This window comes from Chlamydotis macqueenii, chromosome 8 (assembly GCF_036417535.1).
Source record: "Chlamydotis macqueenii isolate bChlMac1 chromosome 8, bChlMac1.mat, whole genome shotgun sequence".
NCBI lineage: Eukaryota > Metazoa > Chordata > Aves > Otidiformes > Otididae > Chlamydotis > Chlamydotis macqueenii.
In genome coordinates, this window is record NC_141563.1 from 23,775,953 (window position 1) to 23,801,383 (window position 25,431).

The following is a 25,431-nucleotide window of genomic DNA, read 5'->3' on the forward strand; positions in this document are numbered from 1 at the left end:
TTTTAAGATCTAACTGCCTGAAACGTGGGTCATCTGCCACTCACGCTACTCCCTCACCAGATATTCTAGAAATAGGCTTATTTCTGTACTCAACCTTTGCGCGTGGTAGGATCTCTCAAACTCGACTGTATGCAAATGCTGGGGTTAATTATCAGAGAAGTGTGAAAGGGGAGAGGGATTTTCTAAAGATCGAGTCTCTTTCTTCAAAGCTTTAATTTTAAGCATGCCAGTCAGAAGTTTACACGGAATCTAAATACATCTGAAAGACTTTATTCTAGAATAATTGGGATGTAATTTTAATCAGGGACTAAAAATTTAATAACTGCTTTAGAAAGGTAAAAGCAAAGCAATGAAGTCATTAGTGTTCTAGTCAGGCTTCCTAGGAAAGCATTAAGTTAAAAATCTTGAGAACTGCAGAAAAGAAAGAAAAGGAAGGCAGAAAAGATTATGTAGCAGCTTGTTCTGAGAAAGAGGAGCTGATGCATCAGTGGCCACTGGCAAAGTTTGTGTGCTAGTATCTCAAATTCTCCGGACGGGGAACAGGACATGTGATTACATGGCTTTCTGTTAAACTGGAAACCTCATCTTATTTTTCAATCTTCAGATTTCACAGTATTGATCTCATTAAGCTAGCATTTTCATGTTGTAACTGCAGTAAATGTAGTTGCTGTGCAAAAGTTGTGGGGTAATGTTGCAAATGAATGATGAGTATTTAATAATTGTCATGGAACTACTTTCAGCTGCAGGTCTAAACTGAATTGAGTGGTCATAAAAACATGTCATTAGTCCTTAAAAGTAAATACTAAGATTTTAAGTAGCAATGTAGAAACTACTGTTGCTTATTTCTAAAGGTATGGAAGAAAAGTTTTCCCTCTGATCAAACGTTCTAACAGACTGGATTTTTCCAGTCAGCTTAGGAAAAAAAAAAAAGAAAATCAATGAATCTTACAGTCCTCCAGGTGAGATTTTTCTATGCAATTGCTGCCATCAAATTACAGCTGATGTGATACTTTTAAGTATCAGATCAAGGACATGTGCTGAGTACTTAACAACAGTTTGCCTTAGACAACAAAAAATTATGATCACAAATGCAGTTATAACTAAATGAGATAGAAGAACTTTTAATATTTCATAAGAAATTTGCAACGATCCTCTATGCTTGCAATATAGCACAAATTGAGTAATTTTGAGAAAAGATTAAACAAGAGACAGCTTTTCTACTTAATGACAGGATCTAAGAAAGAAAACTACTAAAGCAAACTTCCAAATTACTACAAATGTCAGACAAAAATAGAAAGCAAAGTGTCAAATGATCTTTGCCATTTGTTCAGATAAAAAAAAAGAACAAAAATGAAAAACTCTCTGAGCACAGATATTATGAACTAATGTCATACACGTGATTATAACTTCATTTTAATCTGTTGAAAAAAAGGGTAAGAGTGGAAGATTGTGGAAGTTCAAAAATACTCTCCGCTATCATAAACTAACAGTTGATTAATTGAAAGGGGAGGACTGAAATTCCAGCTTTCCAGTAACAGTCTGATGTCACTTTAAGCAAAATTGTGCCTCTATATTTGTTTCTGACTACCTTAATCTGTATATTTGTAGTGAACATAAGGAGGACTTTGATCAAAACACAACATGCATTTTACACAACAAGGAAGTCTACAGAGAGGCACTACATTTACAAAAGCAATTGAAGGTGGTTTCAAAGGGAGTTGACAGATTAGAGGATGATGACACTGCTGGTGCAGTCTCAGTGGAAATCTGGCTTGATCTAATTAACAACAACTAACTAGAACCACAGAAAGATAATTCAAACATGATTTAAAGAAGTTATATTACCTTTTTAATAGCGTAGTGATGGAGCTTTTCCCTTACTGATCATAGAACAAGTCACAGGTTGAAGACAGAACAAGAATAAAAGGCCTGATGTCCTTAATTTACCTCCAGCATTCAAAATTGAAGCCTGAGATTGAGCCCAAACATTTGACTACAAAAGTAGAGAATATTCATGTACTCACAAGAAAATGATGAAAAATTGTAAGTCACACTCATGACAGCTTGAGTGAATTGGGAAATCAAAATGGAAGATTATTTTTGAGTCGTGACTATGTATTCCTGAACACTACCATGTTCAAACAGAAAAGAGTGCACAGCACAGCACGCAGGACAACTTGCGTGTTTCATTTGACACATCTCTGTACATGCACCAGAAAGCTCCCAGGTTATTCCGACCCCCTTTTTGTTCAGATTCCTCACCCTAGGAAAATGCACTGGGAGGAAAACTTCCCCCTAGTCCTGAACTTATTCAGGCTTGTAGTTTAAGCCAGTAACAATGCCAGTGACTGATCTGTGCTGACATTTCCACAACTGTCAGCAGTAGGTGATTGCTGCCCGTACGCAGCTTATAACAGAAGAAGCTCTGTAACTCTTAGTTGTGATGCACCTTTTGTACTCAAACCACTTTTACTGGATCTTCTGACTGACTGCCTTCTCTGAATGACAATCACTGTCACTAAGACATAGTGTAACTTGTGCTTATATGCATATATGCTTCAGTACACACATGTATAAAGACGCATAATCATCCTGGCATTGAATCACTCTGGCATTTTCCACTGGTTGTATTTTACAGGTGGGAACTATGGCAAGGAACTACTGCCTACATAGGAAACGGGTAACTTTGCCAGGGAATGTAGAAATTACTGAAAAATGCAGCAGCCATTTGGAGACATTTTGAGTGGTGTTTGACCACCTAAAAGACAAGGAGACAGGGAATCTCCAAATAAGTGTATTGTTCCATTCTCCCTGCAGTTATCTTCCTGCTTTTTAACTTTTGCTCACGGAATTTTAAAAAAAAAAAACCTCTCTAATTGCAACTAGCAGTTTTTACTGCCTTCTAATATTACTAGATAGAAATAATACTACCTCAATAGCAAACTAGCAACTACAACTCTGCATTTCCTACAGTATATACCTCTTACTGTATTAATTCAGGCTTTTTTCCTCTTTAGTCCTCCAAATGATACTTTTTTTTTTACCTTTGTGTCATAATTTTGTAGGCGTCTGGAAGGAAGCATTCTGTGTTCTCCATCTGGAAAGGGTCAGCATCACAAATCTTATCATCTGTCCGTCCATAGTTAGCACTTTCTATCATAATAACATCGCTTCCTGGACACCGGAGGTCAATGGAGTAGCCTTCGCAGGAGAGCTCCCTCCTAACCAAACCAAATGGTAGTGCTGCTCGGCTGAAACCTAAAAAAAAAAGGAAAAAGAAAAAAAAGAGATTGAGCCTAACGGATGTCTTCCATTGGACTACTCTTCTTCTGTCACAAAGGGACTAACTCTCATCAGTGTGCTAAAGGAAGTGCACCTTTAAACAGTTTGACCTGGTACCATGTCAAGTGAAGCATCTTTCATGAAACTGTCACATCCCCACACCACTGCTGCTGTGTCCTTGATCTGGGAAAGGAGGAAATTCCTCTTCGCTTCTTCTAACCCTTGCCAGGGCAGACAGCAGTGCCTGTTTGCACAGCTACACTGCATGTTTCTCTCTGCTTCTTCCCCCTCTCCTTGGGCACAGTCAGACAGGTGCGTCTGAAATTGGGAAGCAGCAGAGCAGATTTGCAAATGCAAAAAGTGACTTCTAAAAACAAACCCCAAAGCCATAGTTCCAACTTCATTTGTCTTTCTTAATTTGTATCTTCCTTTCTCCAGGAAGAGTTGGTTTCTTTTTCTGTAGCTATTTCATGTCCCCAGCACGGATATGTTTGTGCCACTACATCTAACATACATGCTGATATTTTGCCTAATTGAATTTCAGTGCTCCTTACCTGTACCTTTGACATACATTAAACTCCAGATACGTAAGATTTTGAACAAACATATAAATGAATGATAAGTACCGCAAACTGCAGATGTGTACTGTATAAAATCTCCCTGTCCTTCCCGAAAACAATAGATGTTTCATGCAATTCTCATTTTTAACATGTTTTTCTGCATGCGAGAATTCCTAAAAAAATGTAAATTCTCTACTGAAGCAGTACGAAACACTTTAGAAACAAAACAATGGTTCAGATATACATCCAGACATTTAGTCTTTTGCAGACATTTCTTTATGCAAAAAATACACTGAATCAGAGAAACGTATCCGTATACTACATTTTCTTGTACACAGCTACTGGAGGATTATTATCAAACAGAATATTTCTGTTTCTTACAAAATGTATGCATTAATGTCTTTTGGAAGACAAGTTGGATAACATGGTAGTGTTAAATAACTATTTCTTTAAAACAGGAAATCCTTTCTAAATTTTCAGTAGAATTACAGATATTTCCTATTTTTAAAAAGCATCATCCTAATACAGTTAGCACAAGGCCATTAATATTTCAGTGCAGGCTGCTGGAGACAAGTTGTGACAGTAAAGAGAAATAGCTAGTAAGTATGGAAAGTTGGAGCTCTACGGTGTTTTGAAGGCAAAGAAAATAAACTTTTCTTTAAAAGTATGATACGTTAGAAGAGGCAAGGTAGCAAGGATCTAAAAGGATCAAGAACAACTTGAGATAACCTCTTGATAGTATATTTTCACACGAACCAGAAGCTGTCACTTTTTCTACTGAATTAATGATCTGTGGATTAAAACGCCTACTGTACAAAGAAGATTATCTTCTACGATTGCAAAAAAGAGCTGTTGATAATGATTGCGCTGGTGTGAGGATGTAGCTCCTTGGCAGCCAGAGCCCATCTGCCTGTCCAGCCCTCGGCTACCAGCACGCCCCTGCCTTCCCCTTTGCACCAGCACCAGCTTTTGTCCAACTTGTGCAGTAAACTAATGCAAGGGGCTGGTCTGACCCTAACCCTCCTCGACTGCCAAAGAGCCGATGAGGTCTCAGAGGACCAGCTCTTTGGCTAAGCAGGAATTCACCCCGGCACAAGCGGAAGGCCAGAGCGCAGTAACAGGGTCTGCCCTTACATTTTGTGGAACCATATCCTACATGGAATGGGTACTGTTACTCTGCCAATATGTTTCAGTATTTGTTAATAAGGGAGGGAGCCATATTACTGTGGAAAGCACCACAGTTCCATCTCACATCCACTCCTGGCCGTCAGAGTTTGGCTGCACGTACCACGCACAATAGCAAACACTATTATTAGAGGCTTGCTGAAGTAGCTACAAGCTGAAAGCTGGAAAAAGCTAAAACACAAATCCATCACATTAACACCCTACATATTCCTCCCATGCAGCAAATTAATACAACGAAGACAGAAGCTGCTCACGGCTCAGTGAGGGCGTGAAATGGGCTCAGAGAGGGGTACACGCAAAGCCCCCACCATGCATGCATACAGCAGCTCCTTTGATTAATTACCATCATGACAGCCGCGGTGGGACCAAATATAATGCTGCTAGTGACTGCCATTCCTACATCCTCCCGCTCCTGTCAGATTTAATGCCATCCACATAAAGCTCATCCCTCCAGTTGGCGGCAATGGTGCCCATATCTCCTACACTCGGCAGGGCTTCCTCGGGCGCACGGCACCGCAGCGGCCTGGCCGGAGGAGTCCAGTCGCCCCCTCCCTCCCTCCCTGCCTCCCACGGGAGCCCCACACGTGCTGTCACATGGATGTATGGCCCCACTTTCTGGTTTCAATCAGCAAGGAGAGGAACAGCAGCTGCTGAAAGGGGATTTCTGCTGAAGGGCAGAGCAGGGAGGGATGGGGGTGCATAGTGTACAGTCGCTGAGGTGTCGATGGCCACGCACGCAGCATCTGTGCAGCAGCAGGTCAGATGTATGGATCCTTACGGGGCCAGAGCTGACAAACCCACACTGAGCTGCTTGTAACAAGCCAAACCAAACCCTTACTGCAGATCCTGCAGCACAGCCTCCACTTCTGCTAGGAAATACCTTGAATCCAAATACAAGAACTCTGCAGTTTGTTACAGAGATCAGTTGTCCGCAAATCTTATTTCATCATCTATGGCAACTGCTATAAGTACTATGAATGTGTTTTATCCTACAATTTTCCCCCCTGCAGGCATCCATGAGAAGTTCTGTATTAGGAGAAACATTAAAAATACTGGAGCAACGTTAGATCACTTCACAGGCAACAGAGGACACACCTGAGATTGTAACATAGGTGTTACCGAGCAAAAGCAGCAAGCAATAAAGCAAAACAATGCAGCACGCATTAGGTGGGGAGACTGCTCTAAGTAATCTCCATAGCGCAGAAAGAATTTTAACTAAAAAAAATAAATTTAAAGTCAACTAACAAAGCTGCTGTGATCTTTATTCTGAAGCTTTATTTGTAATCTTTTCCGATCAACAAAGAAAAAATAAGCATATCAACAAGCAAAGTGTAATTCAATCCATTTTGCAACCCTGACAATCGAAGAAAGAACTAGTGGGAGGCCCTGTGAGCAAAAAATCAATATTGCAGCTTTGTGCCGTGCAAATGTGAATACTGCCAAATAGCAGTGCTTAGGGTAAAATGAACTGTTTTGCTCCATTTTCTCCTCTCTGAACAAATGATTTTGAAACGACAGCTTTTTTTTTGAGCTCTAAAATGTCAAGCAATAACTCTCTGTGCTTTAGGCAAGTGATTGGAATAAATACCTCTTGGCAACAGGTGCAATGACTTAGGACTGAAATTCATTTACATTCAGGAGATAATTCCCGATAAACAGATGCACTGCCACAGGATGGAAGTCTGAACGATCGGCATCTGAATGCTACTGCCTGGTTCTGCATCATTCCAGAGCTTTTTAAACGTAAGTATGTGGCTCTGTCAATAATTACTGTTGTCATCCTTAACTTTGTATTTCCAATGCAATTTCTCATGAATATTTTCAATACTGTTTTTTAAAACAACCTATGTTCAACCTACTGCTTGCCTTACTGTACCTCGCATAAACCCGTTTTGTTTGGCTGTCCTCCTGCAGTTGAAATCAACATTCCTCAGTCTTCCTGCTAATTGCTTCAAGGCGAACCCTGCCACGGATGACACCACTCCTGCTGTCTGCCGCCCAAGAACGCAAAACGCTTCCCGATGGCAAAGACCTTTCTGGTGCTGCGGCTGGGACTTCCAGCACAACCTAAACATTAACTCAACCAAACGCAGCATATGCCACCTCAGATTCATTTGCGTTTGTATATATTAATCAGTGTTGTGTGTGGGGTTTGTTGTTTTTTTTTTTTTTTTCAAAAATGGAAGAAGATTAATACCTAATGAGAAAAACAGTGTGGTTTCTGTCCTGCTGACCATTTTGATTATAGAAAAGCTTCCTGGCAAACATATGTTTCCTACACGTTTTAACTGCTCACAAATTAGATGAATGCAGGCTTTTTATTGAAAGAAGAAAATAAACTGCTTTTGCGAAATTGCATTTCTAAGAAAAAAAAAGGTAGAGGGGATTTTTAGTGGCAACATACATTCTTTAATGCTTTATTGATCCATTCATGTAGAAAAACACACTGAGGAAAAAATCTAAGTGAAACATCACAAACAAAAATCTTTCCTCTTACACTTTAGTCTATGAAATGAAAAAAAAGTCCTATGAAAGAAATGTAACTCAGAACCATGTTTCAGAAATATGTTAAATTCACACGTGGCTAAAAATTGTTTTATCTAAGTTTGCAATGTCTTATTTACCATTCTACTGTCTTGGTTCCTTCATAGAAATAATCTGTCTTTAGAAAGATAACCTAAATTTGTCAAAGTGCAAAGAAAAGTTAATAAGGCACAGCATCCTGCCCACTATCATACCATCTTTTTGAGCTGTCAATAATAAGAGAGTGTGCTAAGTTTGGTAGATAAAAGCAAAAAGGCACCACCACATTTGAATGTTCACCCCATACAGAGGAAAAACAGTGGAATATAAACAGGCTAACATCAGTATGCCTCGACATCAGAAGCAAGGAACCTTTGATTAAAACTTAAAGCACAGAGAAAGTCAACATGGAAATACAAAATTATTTCAAAGAACGCAGATACTGGAAGAACTGAGAATCCAAAACAAATCTTTGCAGAAATAAATATATATGTCTCTGTGAGCAAGGAAATACTGCTTCTTGTGTTATTTTGCTCTAACAGAAAGGTCTTTTGAAAAGAGCACATCTTTTCAAACAATGTTTACAGTTGTCTCTTTCACAATCTCTTGTATTTTATCAAATCATGCAACATGATGATTCAAGTTCTACATAAGATGAAGTGATGCGTCTTGGGCAGCATTTCAATAATATCTGTTCAACAAACGCAAAGCCTGACGAAAACTGTGCTGAGAATCCCCTCCCTCTCCCAGCGAAGCGTGTACATGCGTGCACAGAGGGTGCACAGAGACAGCTGAACATACCTCGCCATCTGAAAATCATGCAAATGCTCAACATGGGCTCTGCAAAGCTTTTATAATTCTGCAGAAAAGCCTCAGCATCCTGCAGTTTCTAAAGAATCCCACGAACACTGTCAAGGGAGACTTTTCTCCCTGTCTCTCAGCACTGTATATATTTCACACAGACAAGCATGTTATTTTGTTAAACAGCTTTTAAATTATCCAATCCTGGTCAACAGATCACTACCAACTACTACAAAGATAGAGGCAATTTAAATGACAACTGTTCTTTCTAATTCTCTCTTTGAAGGAAAAAAGTCATCCTGGCAAGCATGTCTATTAAAAGATTACACTGGCACAGTAAGAGCTTCTGATCCTGCACAGAGGTCTGGAGTTCACAGCACTCAGCTCTTCTTTCAGGGAAACCCAGCAGCCAGCGCACAGCCAGCCCGCCCGGCAGACAAAACCCCACTGTTCAGTTGGGATAAATCAGGCAGGAAGCCATCATTTGAAAAATATTCTCCTACAGCTGTGTTCTTTGCCATTTTAGGTATATACTCATTATTTTCATTTAAGATGCTGGAAGGAGGGGACATCTAGCAAAAAAAAAAAAGGATTATTTAGTGAAGGAAATCTATTTTATTGTAAGAGACTTTTTTTTTTTTAACTCATTCACACAATGGGATTAACTCAAAACAAGGTACATGAAAGAATGTTCATTATTAGAACTTTAACAAAGAGGCTCGAAGTCCTTAAGAACAGACTTGACCATTTAAATGTGTACATAAATTACACTGAAGCAAGGCAATTATTTCATTGAATAAATTAGCTGTGAGGGGTGATTTTTAACACTGTTTTCTAGACTTCAGTTTCTCAGACATACCGTTTCATATTTTAATTACTTGCCTAAAATCTGGAAGCCTATCTCGTACAAAATAGAAATATGAATTGCTAGGGAAAAAAAAGCTTTTAGAAATATTAAGTAACTAATGATGGCTTTTTATCAATAATTTTTACATTTTACTAGATCGTGATTTAGTCTTTAAAAATTTGGTATTTCAAAAATATTTGTCAAATGTTAGTGTGAGCAGCAGAATTACAACAGCAAGTAATTTTCAGTAATTATATAATTAATATTCAGTGTGCGTAAACATAAAGCACAGTATGTCTGCTTAATGAAATTCAGGACAGAAGCCTGAGTTATGCCCTCTGATTCACACCAGGATGGGTCCTGCCTTCCAGATTCACTGGAACTAGTTACAATTTTTCTTTTACATTTCCAGTCTCCATGCAATTCTCAAAAAGATCCCTGTGAGGCTCTCTTCAGCAAAAAAAAAGAGCCAGGGCTTACCTCCTTTCTGCACCTTGTTGAATGATTCAGCAAAACCTAAAGCGAGCAGCAGCATCTCAGCCTTTTTAAGTAACAGCGTCGATCCTTCCTTCCAGTGCATGGCTGGCAAGGATCTCATCTGAATTCTCCTAAACAGCTCTCACCTCTCATTCAGAAGGGTGAGAGTATGCCTTTCCAAGGAAGCAGAATTATGGGTTATTTTTTTAATTGTAGTTTTCTTGGGAACTGTGTTTTGTTTTTTTTTAAATAGCAGGAGAGAAAAGAGCGCTACATTGACAGAACTGCAGACTGAAGTCCTTCAATCATCTGGAACAAGAACAGCCCAGACAGCAGCCGTGCACGCATCCCTACATTAGTCCGTCATGTCTCAACCCTATTTTGAAGGAATCACCACTATGGGAAAAGACATCGTTTGGTCTTCATGCCCATTTAATCCTTCACCTCCCTGCTGAGGCTGCCACAAGAGTGCTAATTAATGCTAAACTGTGAAAATGGGCTTCTACACTTTGAATCCAGCCACGCTGAAACTGGATAGAAACCACTAATTCCTTTAATGAAAGTCACCAAACCAGAGCCTGGTTCCTGGCAGCATTTTAGCAATGCCTACATATGGCAGATGGAAACCACGTGATCTAAACATGAAAGTCTAAATATCTAGTGTAAAAATACATGTGGTGTTCAGTTCTCACTTAGAACTAAATTTTATTCTCATACGCATGCACCTTTCCCATCCCTTTCAGTGGGAGCTGTATGCATGAGAACAAAACTTTGCCCTCTTGATCTAAAATTATCCCAGTTTGAAACAGTATTCATCTGTCAGTGATATTTCTTTTCTTTTGCCAGCCAGATGTCTGTTCTCAGGCTGCAGGAATCTCCTTCCTTTTTTTTCTTCACATCATACACACTTGATCCTCTGCCAGCTCCCAGAAAGCACTCTACCCTTTTCTTCCTTGCCATTAAATACACTGCATCTTCAAAATTTCTCAAGGCAAATAAGTCCCACGGTCTCTGTAAATCCCCCTCCTGGAGGTTATCTCCAGTTTACCAACTGTGAACTCTCCGAGCACACCACCTGTCAGGAAGGAGAAGCTTCTGAATCAGAAACAACCTCTGAAACAGGGAGGTAAGACACACAAAGGCTGATGTGTCAGAAATGTTGTGTCAACAGGATTTCCCATTGAATTATTCCCTCTGCACAGGATGCTGGTAGCAGAATAAAAATAAATATTCTTTTATTTTCTATTAAAATATATTTTGACAACAATTTTTATTTCCAGTTATCTCAATCATTTTTTATTGGAAGCCATATGCTGAGGAGGGCAGAGGAAGAAAGGGGGCGTGATTTCCATCAGCAGTATTGAGAGTGAAGAGCTGACAAAAGAAATATGCTTTTGTGCCCATCTTAAAGAAACGCAAAGCCTTGTCACCTCAGAGGCCGATAGAAACCATGCAGAGATGTACCATTTCCTTGGGAATATGTGCATTGATGAAAGTTAAATCATTCCAGCAAGTGACATGTTGGTTGCCAACAATAACCCTTGGTGTGCTGTGTACATTGCCTTCTTAAACGCATTATACCCTAAACTGTTTAAGAAAGCAAAACATTTAATCTCACTAAAATGTAGGAATTGGACTCTGATAATTCTAGCTCATTTTAACAAAATATTATTCTACAAATGTCAGAGCTTAAAATACCAAATATGGGCCTAGTGCTACAAAATTATCACAAATTTAATTTAAAAATATTGTATGATTGCTACCGTACAGTAATATTTGAGATCACAGTTGTGAAACTACAAAGGGAGCACTTCCTTGTTTAAAAACAGAATTATGTATACATCAGAAATTAAATCAAGCAACTGTGTAAGGGTCCATATACTGGTTTTTTTGTTTCAATATAATCATGGGGTGGAGTCATTTGTCACAGTATAATTTACAGTGGAAAAGTTATCTGGTTAATTTTAATGATGGCAAGCCACTTAAAGTGTGCTTAGGATTATGCAAATAGCACAGCAATCCCCCTTTTCATTCAGTATAGCCTTCAAAACATTTCTGAGGATGCTGGAGTAGAAAGAAGAACCCTTGGAAACATAAAGGCTCAAGATCCCGCAGATGAAACTGCTAAACCAAAATACACAGACATACCTTTTGAAAACAAGGAAAAGAGCAATGTGATGAATGTACTTTAAGGTAAATGTGCCGTCACTTCAAATATTCCCACAAACAGATATGAGACAAGAGTAGCAAGCAATCTTGGAAAATGCCTGTCAGAGGGAAAGGCTTTCTTCCTGACCTTACCTTCCATGAAATGCTTGTGGATTTCTAAAAGACTATTATAGAGAGGAGAGGGATATACTATACATAGTTTTTACAATATATTTACGGTTCTGGCACATTCAGGGGAACCATAGAATAATCCTCATAGATACTTGAGAGCATCCTCTGAATAATACGTTACATGAATAAAGGAAAACTATTTAATTGTTTATAAATAAATAGGTGATTTTAAAAGTCCTAAGGAGTATATGCAGTTCTACCATGCTCCATGGGCAGCAGGGAGTAAGAATGGTAACAGAGGTACCACTTCCAGAGTAAATAAAGGAAATAAGCACCTCTGCTACCCTGTCAAACTGCTGTTAATCACCTATAAAGGAACTGCACATCCATATGCCTTATTGCAAACACGAAAGACAAGGGAGATAAAACGACAGGATAGCTAAATTCCACCCAGACTCAAATTCAGGGTTTCTGAATTCGGATTCTGGTTTTTAATCCTGGTGCACCCCCTCCAACTGTCACAATGTGGATGCAAGAATGCTCTTCGCTTTTAGAGAACCAGTTAATGAGTGCTCAGATTAAATAAATAAAAAATCAGGATCCCTGAAATCTCTGAGTACTAAGACAGAAAGTAAACAATTTTCCATAATTATGTGCTAGGAGTTCCGTAATTAATGCTATTTACATTAGAAAGTAACAAAAGGCATGAATACACACTGCAACACAACACAGAAATGAAAACTTTGCATTTGCTAATTACTTTTATTTAGAAGCATACATCTAATAGCTGAAAGACTGTGCTTCCGAAGTTGTTCATTGCTCTTAATACAACCAATAATAAAGGAAAGGACTAGAAAGCTCCACATCAGACCAGGAAAAAATTCATCATTAGGTGCTCAAGTATAAGCTCAATATTCAGCAAGACAGAAGTAGTCCACCAGTACTACAGATGTGGAACGTAAAGTAATTTCTTCACCAATTAATGCATTTTACATAGTGCTTCACATACCAGGACAGTGTTCTTCAAAAAAAAATTTCCTTACATATCTAAAGCAAGTATTTCAGTAGGTGATAGCTGTGAAGTATAGAAAAGATCTGATTGCTCCACTTTTTTCCACACCACCTAAAATGACACTTTCCTACCAAAAGTGCCCTGTTCTCCTGATACATTATTGAGGTGTACAAACAGGCAGATGGCTTCGCCAAGTCAGAGGGGCCAGCTCCCGATCTAACTGCCAGGTCGGGAGGGAGCACCGGGGCTGCCCAGGAGCTGCGGGTCCCGCAGGGCTACCACCTCCTCACCATCCCGGCACAGCGAAGCCAGCCTTGGCCGGCCGACTGCCAGCCTCTGCTCGCATCCACGCGGTCCCTCCGCTCGTCGATCCGTTGGCACTGTTGTTTCTTCTACAGCGGTGAGTTTTATTAATCAAGATAATTTCCAGTGAGCTCAGAGCATGATCAAAGCAGCCGTTATGGCAGTGTAATTGAGGAGGGAGCTGTTAATCTGCTGGGGATGCCAAGGAGGGAAGGGGAAGGTTAGGGGTGTCCAAAGAAGGCAGGAATGAGCAGGTGTTAGGGTAACTATTTAAATTAGGCATCCTGACATAGTCATTTATAACAGAGGCTTTAGACTTCCTGGAAGGCACTGTAGCTGGATATCCTATCTATTCTGCTTAGTAAGGAAGCTTTTAGTACAAACAGCGATTTTAGTACGTCTGCACTACTGCAAAGCAAGCTGTATTTAACCAAACTATTCTCTGCAACTTATACAATGCCATGGTAGTACTGCAGTGCCTTTTCCATCTCTGCCACTGCTGAATTTGAAGTCCAGATCCTTACTGGGTTTTAGCAATGTATGGCACATGTTACCTTTAAATACACAATAAAGACAATATCTGAACTCCAAACCCAAAAAGAACCCTATTTTTCACAATGACAGTTTTCACACACACGAGCCTGAAGAAGATTATAATGGTACTTCGTGAATCAAATGGAAAATACATGCACTGAAATGCTGTCATGTCTGAAGGATGTGTTGAGATCCAACATTCTACAACTCTTCATAGTAGTAGTTTTGTAATATTTTATCTACTTGAAAATAATAGGGGAATTTTAGGTAAGCAGAATCTTAATTACCCCAATTAAGTTCTCATCCTGCATCGCTAATGTCATTAGGAGCTTTGTCATTAACCCCAATGAGTGCAGGATAGATTCCTTCGAATTTAACCTGGACACTCAATATTCTTGTTCTAATGAAAAATGCATTAATGAGCTTCATTATTCTACTCCATTTTAAAGAAGCATCTTCAGCAGTCAGTTTCCCTCAACAGCCTAATGGGGCACTGGTGCATTAGTGAGCTAGGACTTGACACAAGAGTATGTAGGTCACTGTAAGCCTTCTCATTGACTCAATGAGCTTCACGTTCAGCACACCAAGGGAAGAGCAACAGCTCTTGACTCGCTTCAGGAGCTCCTTGTGGTAAAGATGACAAAAACGTGTATAAACTTTTGAAATTAAAACTGGGGTGATGCAGCTGAAAGACTATATGTAGTGGAACAAACAAAATTAAAACTAAAATTCCTCCCCATAATTAAAAAATAACAAATTTTCTATATAGTCTGTATGCAGGATCCTCAACCCATTTCAATCACTACCTTTTTTTTGCAGTTATCTACTAGGACATACCATGGGAAAACTAGTGATCTTCTGCGACCTTCATCTTATTTTATTAAATGCAGCAGACACCGCATGCTGAATATGAAATAAAAAATATGCAACCCAGGAAAGTACTTTAAGAAAAAAATGCCCTTTGGAGGACTCAGTTTCAGTCTTGATATATAATGACACACATTTGCCAATGACATTTGAAGAAAAATCTTTATTATATATATTATTGTGTTCAAAATTCTATTCTGAATTATTAAATTTAGAACAGCCCCTGTAGATCACGATTCAGTCAGTGCTCTATAAATGTGGGAAATACGTATTTAAAATACATGGGAAGCTAGAGCAGACTAACTGGACTTCTTATCTTTAGCCACATTTTAGGAGAGGATTTCGGTTTCAAACAGCTATCCAACTGGTAGTAGTAAAAAATCTCTCAAGTATCAAAATACACTGTTTGTTTACACAACAGTGGCTGATGTATTGCTAATAAAGCCTTCAAGGAGAAAATAATGTGAATTGCCCAAACAAGCCAAACTGGCACTTGCAGATACTATTTTATCTTACCCGTAGCTCTAAGGACAATTGAGAAGTATCAATTGTCCCAGTCCCTTGCCTCTGAAAAACTGAGGGGGAGAGGTTGGGGAGGGTGGAAGGGGAGGTGGTGAGTCCAGATGTCTATTATCCCTGCTAGTAAGCGCAGATTAACAAGTCATCACCCAACATAATATCCATTGAATTTCAGTTAACTGCTGTCTGAGCGACCTGCCTAAAATTCCAAACGCTAAATGCCAAGACTAATTTGTAGCTGGTTTCGAGCCACATCAGCTTGAGATAGGTGTAGCTGGTCACAACAACAGTGCAGGGGTATTCAAATTTGAAAGGGAGGGGACTTATGAAAATCCCTCTCCCTAATTAAATCAGAGAATGAGAGTTTGAAGTGGTAAATAATAAATCACAAAGAATCCTCAATCTGGTTGTCAAGGAAACTAGTATGCCTCTGCCATAATTGCTGTGAGCCCTATCTTGCCCTTTTTGACATCAAGCCTTATCATGCATTCTGGTCAGAGACTGAGAACGTAGCTTTTCAATTCCTCTCAGGCAACCCCGTAACTGGCAGTGAGCTCTTCTGAGCAGGCCGCGCCGCCGCGGCATTCCGCGCCATCCGCCTCCTGTCTGCAGCCGGTAATTAACTGGTGAGCTCCAGTACACCGCCATCAACTCTTAGATTAGAAATGGGACCGATGGGCTTGATCGTGGCATTAGAAGGTCTCAGCAGCTGTGTTTACTGGAAAGGCAGTCCTATTTTCTGTTGCTAAGATCTTGAGCCTGGTTATCTTGGCCTGTCACAAGTCCTGGGAATCACTAGTTCCCCTGTGCTCCTGCTCTCCTGAGCACATCCTACTGGAAGCAGGAATCAGCCGTTCATTTTACTAGTGGACATGTAAGATGCTTATGAAAGAGATGAACAGGGAAAGGGAAGTACAAGACAAAATAAGTGCTTTCAAAGGCAAAACAAAATAGATTAAAAACTGTCTCTACGCCAGGTCAGCTTGCTGCATCATTGTCTTTTTCCTCTGCGATAATAATTACCTTTTATAAACATATCCAAACTTGTTTTTTCCTTCTGTTTTTGGTGGAATCACACATCACCACTGGACACACACTGAAGTCTAAGCATAAGCAGTTCCCAGTACTTCAACACCAGGAAGGCCGGAAGGGGAAAAAATTATATTAGTGTCTCTATCTCATCCTTCAAGAAATCCTGAAGCAGGTTTTAGAGGAAGCATCTTCAAAGTAAGGAAACAGGAGGAACAACGGGCAAGTACATCATGTTCCCAGATGACTTAAAGCAAAAGAAAGAGACAGGGAAGAACTGTGGGAAGGAAAAATGCTAAAATCTCCCTTTAGGAACTACAGAGAGAAAAAGACGACCAGAAGGGTTTCTAAAGGAAGAACTGCAACTGATTGCTGTTTGAAACACTGCAACTAGTTGAGTCTCCTAGCTATTTTACCAATGGATAAATCTTCTTTTAATTTCTAATCCTATTTCAAGCAACAACCACCAAAACCATTTCTTTAATATATTTTTATAAATTTAATGTTAGCAAAATACTTTAAAAGTAACAAGACTGATAAGCCTTGGTGATTTTAATCCTTCGCTGTATGCCACTCCAGTGAATTTTGTTTCTTTCAGTACTTAATGAATGCAAAGGATTTAGCTCAGGATCCAAGTTTCAATGGGAGACTCTGAATATCTGCTGTAAAATTCCTGAACTTTATCGTGACATCACATTTGGGTAAGTGTCACTTACAAATTTACTTTTGCCTGTTACTCAAAGGGGTATAATATGTAACAGCACTTTCTTCTGTCTGTTAGGTACTACTCAAAGCAAGCTATTTATTTAATGTTATTGACTCTAGCAACTGTCAGACCTTTTTTTTTAGTTGGTAGATAAACCAAGCATCTCAAGAAAACATATGGTGCAACATGGCTGTTCTGCTGTAATATTCAACTATTCCAACATAAATTAAGGACGCTGGTAAAAACCTTTGTTCAATAGATCTGTAGACACGCAATGCATAAAAAGTAATAAATGCTTGTTGCAGAGCAGGCTCAATCAAAACAAAACAAACCCTCCTCCAAACCCAACTTAAATTCCATCCATATTGCTCTTCCTAGGAAACACAATGTAGGTATTTCTTAGCTAGAAGAGCTTGGGCAAATTAATCTTTGCCTTTTGTTCCAAAACAGTCCACAGCATCAGAGCATCATAGGATAATTCAGGCTGAAACTGACTCCTGCCTCTTCCTATCCACTCAAAATATTCTTTAATCCAAATACCTCTTCCAGCTATAAAACCTAAATCACGTATAGGAAGAATTACTCCTACATCATTTAAAAACTGAGGCTCCTGTAGTTGTCATCCCAGTTTAAAAGGTGCAATTATGGATTAATTACAACCAATTAGAATAACACATATTAATATCTGTATCGCCGTATATGCCTCGAAAACTCAATCACCTTAAGGAAAAAAAAATGAAAAAGACAAATAAAGGTTTCCATTAGAAAAGGTAATGCAAAATCAAACGAACATGCCATTTGAGCATAAACACGTTCATTTGCAAAATAAACATGCAGCATACATCAGAAGAAAAAAGGCCTTTAGCGATTTACAGATAATTTACTATGGCACACTCTTACCACTATTTTATTCTCATTTGAAAAATGAGTTTGGATTCCTGAGCACAATGACAGCAACCAGTTTATTTTTATGTCTTTTGCTAAATTTCAGTGATCTTGAACCTCCAGGGCTCACACATCTCTGTGACAATCTATTTCTGTCAACCAAGAGTTTCACATTCGTTGAGATTCAAAGAACGGTGTCACTGGCTTTCCCAGTGACACAAAATGCCGGAGAAGAAGTTCAGTATTACCCAGACTCCGCTCCATCATAATCCGCTGTGAAAAAAATAGCTTCATCTCTTCTGTTGGTAGGAAGCCGTAACAACCTGATATTTCTCCTCTGAACGATTTTCCAGGTGGTCAATTTGATTTGTCAATTCTTCAGAATTTTTATGTCCTCTCTTTGAGCAGTCTCTATCAATCATCTTTTGTCTTCATCTTTTTGCTTAGACTCCTGCAATCTTGAACAAAAGCCTTAAAACTTCTTATTCTCTACAATACTAATCCCTCAACTTCAAGAAACTTCACTATTACGTGGTGAGTTTTTGCAAGGTATTATTGGTTCTTTATCTGAAACCAAGTTGTTACTTATATAATATGAACCAAAACGGAGGTAGTTTGTCTTGTAGCAGTGGAAGCCAAGGGTGTCCCAACTCTTTATGTCTGTGCTTGCCTGTGTGGTGCGATGGGCACGCTGCCTCCCGCAATGCTGCGGACTTCAACTCACTGCACTTCAAACTGGCCAAAAGCTGTTCTGCAGGGTAGCACCATGCTGATCATCAGCTGTTGCCAAGATGTTGGTTCATTAGTTTGGGCGTGGTACTAAACTGTAGATAAGCAATTTCCAAACAGTTCTGAGCTCAAACACAATGTCACTATGTCCCTGTACAGTATCACTAAGAAATATCCACAACTCTCTCCTGCAGTAGCTATGAGAAATGGTTATTAATTTTAATTGGTCTAAGCTAGCTTTTAGGGAAATAATGTCTTCAGGCTTCATCACCTATCTGAATAGTCTCTTTCTGCAGTTACCACTGTTAATCATCTACTAAGAAATACAGGTGATGTGTTCCGTATTTCCTCACAGATTATCAACTGTATTAACCAAAGATGACTGGAAGCAAAACAGAAATAAAAAAAAATAAAGGCACTTTTAAACAAACTGGCTGTGATGCTCACTTACAGGCAACTTATCCATAGGTCTCTTTCTGGGAGAGGAACCCAAACACCAAACCACAGCATTCTCCTTTGTGAAAATTACACAAACTTTATGTTGAGGAATGAGCTCTGGGTGCAGGAGAATGATCCAGTGGCTCTTCCCTTTCCCAGCTCTGCTTCCAAGTCCCTGATGGAACTACATGTAGTTCACAATCCTCCATTCAGAACAAAAATGACAATTGTCTTGGTATCAAATTCAATATAAAAACATTGTAGCTGCATGAGTGATAATTTTAAATGTTACCACTGTTAATGGTTTTGAATTACTTTAATTATCTTTTTGAATAATTTTAATGATATCCCATTGTCATGACAATTCTACAGACTTACAAATCAGAAATCCTTTGATTTTTACAGTTCAATTTTAAGCATCTCCTTTTAGTCTTTGGACACTAACCCTTTAACAGCCACATGTGACAGTGTATCAGGAGAAGAAATGAGGGTTATCCCACCCAGATAGCTAGGTGGAAGCTTTATGGGGGCTTTTCTATCACCTTTCTTCACCTGCATAGCAATAAACCAGGCAGTGGGACAGACACAGGAGACAAATTTGTTCAAGTCTTGTTCTTTAGGGCTGCTGGAACTAGGACATTTCAGAACATCATAGTGGAGGCAATTTCAACCACAAAAACAGAATTTGGCACTAGTAAGAAATACCTGACAGTCTGGAGTCTAAAACTTAATCAGTTCTGAAGGTCTGTGCTTTATGAAAAGTAACCACTGAGACAGCAGCAGAATTCAATGAACTGGAATCTGTGGCTTCAATTTTTTTCTGAAAAGATGACATTTTCTCTTACGCTTGCAAACAGTTTGAACAAGTGGCCTTTGCAAGGAGTAATTCAGTAAACAAAAAAAATGTTACCTTGTGAATTAAAACTATTTTAAATAGAATCTATTGTGACCACAGTTCATATTAACATGGCAAGCTCTTACAAAATGCCTTTTCAAGGAAAGAAATATATTCCTTGTGTGTTCAAGTATAGAGCCGTAAACCATATGAGACCCTATTTATTTCAAATTTCCCATGATGCCATTTACTCCAGCTTTTAACCTTTTATGTGACATTGAGCTATTTTACAATCATAAAACAGTAGAAAAAACGACCTGTTAATTTGAAAGGGACACATTACAACATCTCTCCCCGGCACTATAATATTTTAATTTCTTTTTTCAAGGCAAACCAGTTGGAAAGTGACCATCTGCTAGTCTGTTAGTACTATTCAAGCAAAGCAATGCACAAAATGTCCTCCTTTCCCAGCACAAGTAGGACCATTAACTGAAAGGACTGTAGAATATTGTCATGTGAGTTTAACAGATTGGTCCACAACAAAATAAAATTTCAATTTCTTTAATTACTGTTAAAGGTACTGACTATAAGGTTATGATACAAAGCTGCTGCACCTTGTGTGACATCTAGAGCAGTACAAGAAATCAGAACCTTTCAAAGAAATAAATTAGTATTATCAAATTTCCTATGCAAATTGTGGTGTTCTATTTTGAGTGGTAAGCTAAAAGCAAGCACACTTTTACAAGTACGGTTCTATTTCTCACTTCAAAATACACAATGTGCTTTGGACATTGGGTAAGTTTTCAGTATCGTTTAAGGTTTTGAATATTTCAAAACAGTTGATAACGGCAGTTAAAGAGGAAACTCGACAAGCTCTCCAAGCTGATAAATATAGAACTTTTTGGATGAGTAGCTCAATGGAACAGTAATCTTGGCTGGCACCTGTACATGATACTATAACACATACAGCTAGAACTGCAAGTTTGTGAGAATAAATTAAATTAAATTCACATTCATGTTAGCACTTTAGAAGATGTTGTCAGTATAACTTTGTATGCATGCAAGCCACTGCACTTTTGAAAGTTTTACCCTAAAAGGTTTAGAATTCGAGCACGCTGTCTCTAAAGGTTAGGAGAAACACTGCCTGTATCTTAATCGGCCTTTATCCACATTATTCATATCTGTACCTTCTCAACATACCTAACTAAACTGCAGATTAGGCTGAAAATGAAGTAACTGCACTTCAAATTGTTAAATTCTAAAAGAGTTTATCATATCTGGAATTGTGAAATATAGTAGATGTCAAATGCCATTACCAAAATGTATTCCACAGTTGCCTTAAATCTGCAGTATATTTTACTTTAAAAGCATTTTTCTCTTCTTCTTCCTAGCCTCACTCTCACTATCAAAAGATAATCAAGCAATTCAGGAATTTACACGCGTAGCAAAATACTTGCTAAATACAAAAGACTGTTTCTCAGCTCTTTTTTGGAACAAACAGATCTTTTTGACCAGTTATTAATGATGTAGTAGTAATATCCATTTGCCCAATAAATGTGTAAGTCTTATAGCTTCATTCTTATTTATAAATTTCATAATGGCAGTAAGGCACTTTAAACTGTGTATTTCTCAGGGAATACTGCACTTCAGGGACTGTTAAAAGTCACTCTGCCTTCAGCCTTTATCACCCTACGTGAGGTACAATAAACACTGAAAAATGTGCTGCCTATTGTGTGTCTTGTTATAAAGTTCATGCCCAGCAATTCTCCTGTCCTCTCTGTTTGAATTTCCTTTCTTCCCAAGCCTTTCTCAGACATGTTCTCTGCAAGTCTGATTCATAACGATACTGGATGACAGAGTGGTGTTGAGCAGTACAGGCTCAAGTCATGCAACAGCCTCATTCACAGGGCTCAAAACTCACCTACTGTGTACTGTACTAAATCACAATTACGAAGTATTGTTCACTCATACATTGGACCCTGGCCCCTTTTACCTAAAAACTTCCAGTATTCCACAAGAAAGTTCCTGTGCTCTTTATCAGTGTTGAGTTATTCCAATAACTACACATTACTAGGCTTCAACCAAGTCAAGTAGACCTCACTCACGATTTTTCTTGGAATTCAGGGTACACTTTTAATAGAAATTGAAGGGAGGTTTTATGTCATTTATGTAACTTCTTTTCCAAAGGGCCAGATAACTCAGTGCTATTTTGCAAGGCGCAAAGTTCTAAGCAATAAACTACAAAAACTATTCAGGAGACAAAGTGTTCCCCTAAACGTGCTTGCATGCTACGTAGGAATTAAAAAGCGACATTACCTACAATTGCTTTAGTTCTTGGACTGGCTGAATCAGACAAGAAAGGAAGGCCAGACCACACTACAAACTTATCTTGCTGTGAAGACACAATTGTTAATTCTCTGTGTGGCTCTAATTCTCATACAAAAAGCCAGGCACACACATAAATATGTATTTATTTGCTGTTATGCTAATTTTGTTAAAAACCATCAAGAGCTGATCAGGTGAAAAATGTGTGCAATTTTGAAACGCTTTTGAAAACATACATGTCTGACTTGACCTTATGACCATTTTCTCCTTCAGGCAAACCAGTATTATAACCAGAACAACACGAGAGGATGAACATTGTTGGGGAGTTGCTCACTGTGCCTGTCATACCCCGTTAATGCAACTTTGATTTGCCTTTGTTCTGACAGTAGCAAACAGCTGCTTGTAAATGAGCCACAGTCCCTGGGCTGCCTCCCATTATTCCACACTTTTGTTTGACAAGGTCACTTGCTGTGGGGATTTTGGGGAGAAAGAGTGTGCAGCCTATAGAATTAGAGTTAAACCACAGGCAACCCAGCTTGAATGTTCTTATTATTTTTTTTTTCATAGCACCAGCAAAGCAAGAATCACAAAGAGAAAATCTTTTGCTCTGTGAGCAAGTCAAACTTTTCTTTTTCCAGTGTTGATTTCATAATCCTAAAACTATCTTATAAAAAGCAAGTCATGTTTCCATAAATCCCCTTTCATTCAAATCTTAACAGAATTTATATGAAAGATGTATTTAATTATAAAACAGGATTAACAAAAACAGATTAATATTGTTTTGTTCATCTGCTGCTACAATTCATCACAAGACAATACCAGCTACAGCTAACAGCAACGCCAACAAATGCTGCAAAACCACAAAGAATCAATCTGAAAGATTTATGCTGGTTTCCACAGGAAATTGATTTATTTTTGATAGGAACAGAGACAGACTAGTCTTCCATAAAGAAAAGCATCTCATAAGCAAATTAACTGCTATGATAGCTGCCCATTTAAGGACAAGCAGATATTTATTTGACTTGGAAGTTTTATAGTGTTGAATTAAACTGTAAAATCAGTATCCGACGGCATTAGGATAGTATCTGATGCTATCAAATCTTCCTCAAACCTTCAATTTCGACTTTGACCTATGATCTCAAGGACAGTGAAAAGTCTCTTTTAGGATAGCTTGTTTCTTTTTGACTGTTGCTTTTGAAGCCACGCATAAACAAGGAATAGGTGTCAAATATTCAAAGGGATGGCTGATACTATGGGAGGAGACAACCAGTGGCAGTCTGCAACCACAGATGAATCACTGCAGAGTGCTTTCAAAATTTACAAGTGAAGAAAGAAGAGGTGGTAACTTTAAAAACGTCTTTCAGGCTCTTCAAGAAGGATCACTGAAAACAATGAATGAAAATCAGTCCAAAAACCTCCCCCAGCAGCCAACTGCACTATTCCAAAGGGACAGTCCCGATTGTTCAGATTTTTATCTCATGGGCCCAAAAGTGGCTGAGCTCTTCCTGCTCTTAATAGTTTGCTTCCTAGTCTTTTGTTAGGCCACTGGAAGAAATAATGTCTTCATCACAAAGGCCTCTGCATCCGCCTCAAAAGAAAAACTTCCAGATATTTCTGTGATCTTTGATTTAATTTCCGAATCTCATGGTGTTCCCAACAGAAAATCACAGGTGACTGTTAGAGAAGTTTACACATCTTCCCTGGACAGGGGAAAACGCTGACTAAGCTTGGAAGATTACCTTTAGGACCATAGGACAGGGACAAGGCAGCCTTCTACTCTTGTCGCTCTTTCTGCTAATTCAGCTTAAATCACACTTTCCACCACAAATCCTTCAACAGCCACCTACATGCAGGTAAGAGAAATCTTCCCAAGTTTCAACTGAAAGTAGCTTTTCTTATCAATTGTCAGTTACAAAATACATAGTTAGTGACATATCTGAAATATTCTAACTGAATTATACTTGAATTATTGACTGCAGTCACCAACAACAACAACAAAGTCTAATGATAATTTATGATGACAACAGTCACTTTTCAACAAAGCACGCTGAAAACATTCTGGTAGTTGACTGCCAGAGTGCAGGACGGGAGGTTGTTAGCCTCATTTGTATTCAAAGGCAGGCAAATCACTAAAACTCATTTACATCCTTCCATCTTTCTTAGTGCATGTCAACAGCAGGTGGTCTATCGATACTACCTTTGAAATAAGTAGGTGGTTTAAATTGCCTTCAAATTTCAGTAAAAACCCTGAATTATAGAGTAGACCTTGAGTCTTAACTTCCCTGTTTTCTTTGTGTGGGCTGTAATAAAACATGAATAAGTAAGGCACTTACTTTGCTCGTATTTTAATCTACATTAAAAAAATCTACAAAAAAAAATACATTAAGTTTTACACATAAACCCAGGCACCTTAATCTTGAACATTAGCAAAGACAGTCGCAGACACAATCATCTCAGCAAAGTGAGTTATAGAAGTTTATTTGCAAGGGTTTGAGTAAAATCCACAACAGATTATGAAAGATTTCTAAAGTTGTTTTTTTTTTTCTTTCAAGTACACCTTTTTAAGATAAGCAGATGAAGACTGACTCTTGAATTCTTCGATGCATGTGTTTAAGTTTCCCTGCTGCTAGCCCACTGGAAACTATTACTCTTGAATAGATTACGTTCACTACACACTTCTAGGGACATATGTCTCCTGTTTTTGTTTGTGGGACTGTGACTATTCTGAACAGCCAGTTTAAAAACATAAATGTCTGTTGTCAATCAGGACCAATTTCTGATGAAGTGAGAAGAAACACTGCCTGAGACAGGAATCAAGGACATCTCCATGCCCAAAAGAGTACACAGCCACCAGTAAGCAACATCACAAATGTGTTTATACAAAACCAGAATAGATTAAAGTAACTAAAACCAGCATTTGTTTGCTTTTCCTCTGTGATGTTTGCTTTCACATTTTGACAACTCCCTCGGAATTTCTGTGAAATTCAGTGTCCGTCAAAATTAATACTTTGATGTCTGGCTTCAAACTTCTGTAAAGAACAGTGCTTTTTGAAAGCAAACACAGAGGTCAGTAATAACTCCCCAGACTCTGCAGATTATGCTAAATTAGCTCCCATATTTTGGAGAGCAGGTTGAGAAAGCGTAATAACGCTGTTGCAGTACCCCTGAAAGATGAAGCTGGGGTCAGTCCCCACAAATCCATTACAACCTGAGGGGGTTTGTTTACTACCCTGTCTGGCCTCAGCTGAGTGTTAGTAAAAGCTGACACACACGATTTGCATTTAAAGATTTGAG

At 38.7% G+C, this 25,431-nt stretch overlaps 1 protein-coding gene across 7 annotated transcripts in view; it reads right to left on the reverse strand.

Moving 5' to 3' along the window:
* Window positions 1-25,431, reverse strand: part of ADGRL2 (adhesion G protein-coupled receptor L2) — a 163,053-nt gene that overhangs the window by 70,737 nt on the left and 66,885 nt on the right. For all 7 annotated transcript variants that reach the window (XM_086752969.1, XM_086752971.1, XM_086752972.1 and 4 more), the window contains exon 3: window positions 3,045-3,258. In XM_086752969.1, coding sequence (XP_086609095.1) covers window positions 3,045-3,258 — 214 coding nt within the window. The remainder of the gene's footprint in view (window positions 1-3,044; window positions 3,259-25,431) is intronic.